At 30.1% G+C, this 8,438-nt stretch overlaps 1 protein-coding gene across 1 annotated transcript; it reads right to left on the bottom strand.

Annotated features, from left to right (window-relative positions):
* Positions 1-5,372: 5,372 nt before the first annotated feature.
* LOC112757512 (uncharacterized) lies at positions 5,373-7,441 on the bottom strand. Its single transcript, XM_025806083.1, has 5 exons — positions 7,420-7,441; positions 6,850-7,240; positions 6,556-6,748; positions 5,581-6,474; positions 5,373-5,453 (listed from the first exon to the last, which is right to left on the bottom strand). The coding sequence occupies exons 1-5, from the start codon at positions 7,439-7,441 to the stop codon at positions 5,373-5,375; spliced, it is 1,581 nt and encodes a 526-aa protein (XP_025661868.1).
* Positions 7,442-8,438: the final 997 nt, after the last annotated feature.

The raw sequence follows: 8,438 nt of genomic DNA, 5'->3' as shown, positions 1-8,438 counted from the left end.
TCCAGGACATAAGAATTAGTCTTTATATTTTTTGTTCTATTTACACTAGTTAATCTCAGTTCCCAACTATTCACTTTCACTTCTTGTGTTGTTGGGCCTTGACTTTTTCAGCCCGTTTTCTCCTTGCCTTTCAGCCTTTTTAATTCATGACTGATGTCTTCTATCTGCCTTGTTTCTTCTAGATTTCTCTCTTCTGATTCCTCCCTAATTAGCTACTAATTTTCAGGGATATTGTTGACTGCTTTTTCACTCCTGATTTAGCTCCTCTCCCTACTTTTTCACCTCCTAATTGATAGTTCTCAGCTTGATTTCTGTTTCTTCTTTGATCATAACCTCATTTTCACTCTTTTGAGCTCTGATTTCCTTCACCTTCTTTCCCCAACGTCTGATGTGCACGCGCTGCTGCCTCCTTCTCTTTCATCCTTACTATTTCCTTCTCCAAGTTCACTTTCCGTTGAACCTTTCTGATCAGTTTTGCCTGTACCACTCCTAAATCTGGTGAGTATCTGGCTATTTGAGGATTTCTCATCGACATAGCCATCTCCTCCTTGCATTTTTTCCTGTGGTGACCTATTCTCCCACAATTTAAGCAATAACAATTAAGAAGTCTTTCATACTTGAAATCAAATCGTATCTGAGGTAGATCCTTCCTACTAATCCAAAACCTTGTTGGTAGAGGATTATGAACATTTACTGCCACTCTTATTCTTAAGAAAGGTCTCACTATCACATTTTCTACTCTTGGGTCTTCATCTTCTATTAAGATGCCCACCATGTTGCCTATCATTACTGCTATTTTCTTATTGAGAAGCTCTAATGGCACCCCATGCACTTGAATCCAAAACTCCATGTGCTCATGCTTTACCTCATGAACTGATTCACCTTTGGCCCATAGTTGTAAATTAAGTAAACTTTCCTTCATGCACCAGGGACCATTCTTCAGTACTTGTATCCCTTTGCTTTTATCTTTGAAACATATATGTATTTTGTTTTTCCCAACCTCAGTAAAGAACACTCCTGTTGGATTGCCCCATATACCCATCATTACTTGCTTGCATGTTTTAAAGTTAATCTCCTTCTCTGACATAATTTTTTCCACTAGGTTAATGCAATCTTCATCGTAGTCACTGTGCTCCTCTGTGATGAAGTTGAATACTCTGTCTTCGATGGATTCCGAGCCCTTTGTAGCTGCTGGTTCTTCTATTTGCCACTCCATAATTGTCTCGTGGTTGAATCTATCAGAGTTTACCTTGTCGGAGATATGCATCCTTGGCGGAGTAATCTATTGCAGTAGTCGAGGCCCAAGCCCAGCCTGAAAAATCTATGGCTAGATGAGAGGGGTTAAAAGTGTGTATCAAGTATAAACTCTTTAATATTATTTTGAAGAAGAGTGAACAAACTATCTAAGTGTTGGAAAATTATTTAATTTTTTAATTTATTTGTGGGTAATACATATATTAATTATAATAACAAATTATACTATTTTAAATTAAATAATTTATATAATAGTGATCTCATTTATTGTTATAAATACTAAATTGAATAAGTCATAATTATTTTTAGACTTGGTTTGGTAAAACTTTTGGAAGATGTACTTGTTCTTTTTAAAAGTTCAAGTTCCTCATTTTGTGTTTGGTAAATTAAAAAGACTATGTGCTTGTATTTGCAGCTTTTAAAAGATTGAGACATTTTTGAAAGTACCTAAAGTAGAGCTTTTTAAAGTTGACTTGTGTTTTTCAAAATCTAAAAGTCTAATATAACCTCATATGTTAACTAATTTTCAAATTTAACGTTTATATTTATGTCTATTATATATAGTATTTTTAAATTTTAAAAACTATTTTACCAAACGCAGTTGTTGTTACTTATGTTTATTGAAAACTATTTTTAATTTGATTTACCAAACATAAATGCTACAACATTTAAAAGGCCATCTTTTAAAAAATAGCTTTTATAAGCTATTTTTGAAAAATAAAAATTTTACCAAACTAAACCTTAATTTGGAATTAAATGAGAATAAAATCAGATAGTATCTTTATTTGGGGTTTAGATACTGTTTTTATTTGGGTTTTAGAGTTTAATGGATGTCATACTCAAATATAAACAGTAACTTTATAGTTTCGATCCCTAAGATACCAAAACCGCCTCTGTCGCTCTTTTTCCATTAGAGGAGTTATAATTCAGTCATATCACAGAAGATTATCACTTTTATAAGTACAGATACATTTTCACATTGTGATATATATATTTTTGATGGTTTAATATAAATGATTTTAATTATAAAACAATTTATTCTAACACTAAATGTCAAGTGCCATTATGCCAAACATATTCATTTTTACAATCGAAATGAGGGAGGTTATCACGGAGCTTGCCAACAGGAAGTCAAGAATCATGCCAAAGAGATTGCTCCATATAACCAGTACACCATAAGAAGCCTTCCTTCAATCAACTAATAAAGGCTTAGACAATGCTTCTCCAATAATTAGAAAAATTATTTTGAATGTGTAAATCTAAGCTGCAATTATTCTTCATGTATATATTCCTAATAAGAACATGAACCCAAGATTTGGCACTGCTAATGAGAACCTGCCAGGACAGTTTTTCCACCAAAAGAGTATTCATAGAATGCATTTTCCTAATACCAAGGCCTCTGAAATTTTTAGGAGAGATTAATATATCTCATTTGACTAGGGAAAGACTTCTCCCTTCGTTCCTACCTTTACACAAAAGCTGACGCATCACAATTTATTTTTTTACAAGCATAAGTTGGTAATAAATAAATTTAGATTTGATAGATTGGAATGGAAGAAACAACAGATTTTATTAAACATAGTTCCCTGGCTCTATTAAGAAGTCTACCCTTTTAAAAAGCCAATCTTTTTTTCATTTTCTCAATGATTTCTTGAGCACATCTTTTACTGGTATAAACATGGCCTAGGTAAAATTCCAAGTATTTTCGAAGTTTTTGAATGAAACGGATGCTAGATACTCCAATAAAAATATCTCTCTAGGCAGAAATAACATTCTTAAAACAAAGAGCTTTAAATTTTATATGATTTACCTTTATTTCTGAAACCTTACAAAAAAGTATTCAATACATTCATAACCATCTTAACCTAACCTTTTATTGCTTTATAAAATAAGAAGAGATCATCTACAAATATAAAGTGAGATACTGTTCATGAACCCTCATAACAAATGATCACCAGACTATTCCATTCCTCATAAAAAAATTATAAACAATCAAACAAGCCAATCTTTCCATACATAAATAAAATGATTCTTTGTTTATTAACTATATATTTTGGCCTATGTATATTAACTGTAAATTTACCAAAATTCAAGAATTCAGTATTACATACATAAGCTAGTAATATATATATATATAATGCTAAATTCAACCATATTAAATAGTAGATAATTATGTCAAAAAATAGTAGATAATAATACTAAATATATCAGCTCTATATTATTCTTTATGAATTTATTTTTCACTTTTTCTAACATCATGTTACAAAATTGTAAACTAATTTTAATGAAACTATCGATAGTAGAAGGAATAATATACTATTATTTTTATTAATTATTAATAAAGAAAAAAGTGTTTTGAAAAATTTAAATAAAAGATTAACCTTGTTTGTTCAAACAAACAAATTATGATCAACCCCACAGGAATAGTAGTAGAGGTTGTTTGCCACCTTATACTTATTTTATTGCCTAAAATGTAAAATTCAAACATGGCGGAGCAATCTCTGACTCTTTAATCTCGGAGACCATAACCTTTTGGACTCTTTGGAATAAAAAGTGCATAGTAATAACAACAAAGAAAAAGTGATCAGGACGGGTCCAAAAAATTGTGCAGTGTTGACCGTATCACCAAATAATGCATTGTTACATTTTACAAATACAAATTACATTTCTCTCAGGTAGTGTTTGGTGGAGAGACAGAGACGGAAAGATTGAGACTGAGAGACAGAGACTAAGAGACAGAGATTGAAATAAATCTCAGTATTTTATTTGGTGCAAAATGGAAGACAAAAATTGAAACAAAAATGAAACTCTAATTTAATTTGCACAAAAGGTAAAATTGGAATTAATTAATTGAAATGAGGATATTTTAAGTATAAAATGTTATTAAAGTTTCAGTTTCTATCTCTATCTCTAAAAATTTTAGTCCTCTGTGTCCTTACTTTTTGGAGGTACTGAAATACTAAAATTTTGGACACAGAGACAGAAATTTTAGTATCATTCTCTAAATCAACAAACATGATATTAAGTCTCAATCTCTCAATCTTTATCTCAGTACCTCAAAACAAACACTACCTCAAGTCTGGTGATATACATTTTCTCAAAGTAATAGGTCACTGTTTTAATTAACCAGGATTAAAGTGACTGTACTGAATATAATATATAAAAATTATAGGCTATTAGAGAAAGAGAAAGAAAATGCCAGCTGCAAATAATGTTCTCAAATTAGAAAACATCTAACTAATACAGTGTTATGCTGTTTGATTCATACTATTTTGGTTTTTTCCTGTTAAATAATAGAGATTGGGACTGGAACTCAAATATTTAGTTACAAAATGAAACAAATGTTTTACTCTCACTTCAAGGTTCGAGTAATAGACTCTCGGTAATAAATAAACGTTAATAAAATGGTGTTTATTACTAATAATTTTGTATATTCTTTTTTATAATTATTAATTGTAAAGGATATTAAACATTTTCTTTTGATATTTAGCTTTCGTAAGAATTATTTTCTAAAATAATTATTTTTTTTCTACACTAACAGTCATGAAAATGAATATTAGTTTTTGTTGTAGTGAACATAATTGTCATTTGCATCATATTACCAAGAATTGTGGTTATTCTGATTCCACTAGGTTGAAATCCAAAACTCAATAGTTGAATATAATCTTAGCGAGGACTAAGTAGGTGCTGATTGAACATAATCTAAGTGAGGACTTTTTTTGTTCCCAAACCAAAACTCATCCAAAATTACTGATAAAAGATCAGCATACTTACTACTGTAACTAATTTCATTTCATATTGGTAAAGACCATTTCTTTTTTGGAGTCAATGGTATGGAGAATGGATCCTCTCAATTGTTAAAAAAAATTGAGAATATAAAGTGTGATCTTTTAGTTCTTTATTGTTCTCTCTTTCATATTTAATTTTGGTCCCACTTATAAAATTAATGGTTAGAGATCACACTTTACTTCCTCAATTATTAAAAAAAATTGAAAGGATCCATTTCCAATGATATGGGCCTAAAAAAATATGTAAATAAATTATAATGTAAGATACATTACAAAAATATAGCGATAGAGAATATATATTTAAAGTACAAAAAACATGTGCACTTTTTACTAATGAAGTGGTACACGTCGATTCTTCATAGCATAAAATTTATCGATAATAGAATCGGTGTCAAATCTTTCAGCAATCTTCTTCTCAAATCAAAAGACAATTAGCAAGAAATTCATCTGCTATTTTGTTTCTGAGTCTATTCTTCACAATATTCATAGTTGAAAAAGATCTCTCAGTTGTAGCAGTTGAAACAGGGAGAGTTAATACCAAGCGAATCAAACGATCAATCAAAGGATATGTTAAAGACTTTCCTGTCTTCGTTAATCCTTGACATAACTCCGAAATTGTGCACAAGTTAGTTAACTCAACATGATTAGGAACATCAAATTCATAATGTTGAGTTTGCATTCTAATGTGAAATTTCTCTTGGTCACTGAAGTCACCTGGATAAAGCCGTTCTACTAATTCACATACTTTGTTGACATTGAAGAGCTTATAATGATCTCTGGGATCTAAAGTTGAATTTAAAGTAAGCAATTCCACCATATTATCATTGAATCTTCTATTAAACTCTTGCAACTGTGTATCAATTACAGCTAGAAATAAATTAATACGGTAATGATGCTCATCCACTAAAATTTGGTCAATAATTTTGCGAGTTCGGCCTCTTCTAGGAATATGTAATGCATTCATATCAAGAACTTCAACGTCATGTTTCTCACAAAATAATATAACTTCGTTTATGAAAGTCTCCCAACTTGATTCTCTCATTCGTTGGATTAAAGTTTTGGTAGTAGAAACCAGAATTAAAGCATTCAATATGTCTTGATTTTTTCGTTGCAAAGCTTGACAAAGATCATGACTAACTTCCAAAATATTTCTCATCAAATGCAAAACAAAGATAAATTCAAAGGATGTGATAGCATCATAAGCAGCACTAGCATCACCACGAGTGGAGAAATTACTTTCTTCAGTGCTTTTTTCAAGAACTTCACAAGTAGCATCAAACATGCATAGCAAGCTATATACAGAATTCAAATGAGAGCCACATCTAGTATCTCCAACTCTTTGCAAAGTACCAATTTGATTAAGTCCACTACCTGTTACAATTTGATCATTGGCAATTAAGTTTGTAACATTATTTGCTTGAGCAACCTTTAACTGACCATGACGTTTAGGAGAAATAATCACAACATTCACAATTAGGGTAAGTTTTCAAAAGAATTGATGAACATAACAAACTTCTTTAGTTGCAGAAACAAGTGCTAATTGTAATCGATGAGCAAGACAATGAATGTAATAAGCAAAAGGGCAATCTTTCAAAAATAGAGCTTGCAATCCATTCCATTCACCACGCATATTACTAGCTCTATCATACCCTTGTCCCCTAAGATTTTGAACATCAAATTTATGACGAGAAAAACTGATGAAATTTCTGTTTTCAATGTCAAAGAACACATATCAGAAATATGTATAAGATCAAAAAATCTTTCTTGAATATGACCGTGCTTGTCTACAAATCTCAAAATCACAGACATTTGTTCTCGTTTTGACTCATCTCTTACTTCATCAATAATTATACAAAATTTAGAATCACCAATTTCTTTTCGAATTGTTGTACCCACTTTTCTAGCAAAGATATGCAATATATCTTTTTGAACACCGAAAAATATATATTGAGCATTTTCAGGAGCATTTTTAAGGACAACATTATTAACATTCTGATTACATAAAACTAAAAGCTTAATTAACTCAATAAAATTTTCCCTATTCAAAGATTCAGAACTTTCATTGTCGCCTCTAAATGCACATGCTTGAAATGCAAGCCATCGAATAGCATCAATAAATGTCTTCAACTTTAAGTGGTTATTTGCAATAGTTTCATTACTATGCCTATCAAGAACTTTGTCTATATGCTTATAATCAACTATTAAATCATCACAAGATTTCACACATCAATTATGGGGAGAATTAGGAATAGAACCCTTGTGACATACAAATGCACAATTCACTCCATTATTTACTTTCTTCCAATTACTAAATCCGAACTCTGAAAATGCATTTTTTTCATCATTGCGAGCACCATAATGTTTACTAAACAAGTACCAAGGCAAACAACAAGCAACATCTTTTTCTAGGGAATATTCTAACCAACTTGAAAATTTCTTAAACCAAGAAGATTGAAAATATCGACGGTGATTGTTATTACCAGAAGTTGGATAGCTAATATTTGTTGTTGGTATGGCCCAGCTATTATGTATGCTCTACGATTATGTATGCTCTACGAATCTTATCATGTTCATTGACATTATACTGCCAAATTGGACGTCGCTTTTTTGGATCCCTTTCTAGTAAAGAGATATCAACATCTCTTTCTAATCTTGGAACTTTGACTTCATGTTGATGTGTATTTTGAGTAAGATTAGAGAGTTCATTTACTTGAACTTCTTGTGAAATAAGATTAGATGGTTGACTTGTTTGAACTCCAACATTATCAGTAACTTTTCTCTTAAAAATTGTATCAATTTTACTTTGCTTTCTCATCATAAAATGTTCTAGTTTCTTTTTACTTAAAAAAAAATCAAATAAGTATATACTCACATGAATAAATAAAATCTAAATATTTTTTATTAATTAAACATCAAAAACAAATTAACAATATTTTTTCACTGAATTGCTATTAATTTCACTAAAAAAGAATTAAAAAAACTACTAGACGTACAGCATCAATGGAATAGAATTCAAAGTGATTTGCTCACAGTGGCATTTGCTCAAAAACTACTAGTACTAGGCGTACAATGTTTATAAAAATAATAATTTCATTGTTAAAGTTATTTAAAAATAACAGTAGATGTTTAAATATTAAAAATGATTTCATAATTGTTAAAACTTAAAATATCTTTGTTAATTTTCTATCCTCTATAGAATATGAATCTAAATCTAAATAAAATTTAAATTAAATAGTGGCAACGGGCAAGCTTTAAACAAAAATGTTTATTTTGGCTATACACAGAGATATATCAATAAGAATAATAAAGTGCATAGTAACTGTTTAAGATATATAATCTCTAAAGAATTTAAAATTTAAAATATATAATAAAATGTACCTTATAGTTGTTATAGTT

Source organism: Arachis hypogaea, chromosome 16 (genome assembly GCF_003086295.3).
Source record: "Arachis hypogaea cultivar Tifrunner chromosome 16, arahy.Tifrunner.gnm2.J5K5, whole genome shotgun sequence".
Lineage (NCBI taxonomy): Eukaryota > Viridiplantae > Streptophyta > Magnoliopsida > Fabales > Fabaceae > Arachis > Arachis hypogaea.
The sequence above is the reverse complement of the archived record's forward strand: the minus strand, read 5'-3'. Positions and strand labels throughout refer to the sequence as shown.

Coding starts and splice junctions, on each gene's coding strand:
- LOC112757512 (XM_025806083.1), bottom strand. CDS start 7,441: ATGTTGCTTGTTGTTTGCCTTG. Junction 6,749..6,849: donor GAGTCAAAACGAGAACAAAT/GTCTGTGATTTT, acceptor CATTGAAAACAG/AAATTTCATCAGTTTTTCTC. Junction 6,475..6,555: donor TTGTTTCTGCAACTAAAGAA/GTTTGTTATGTT, acceptor CGTCATGGTCAG/TTAAAGGTTGCTCAAGCAAA.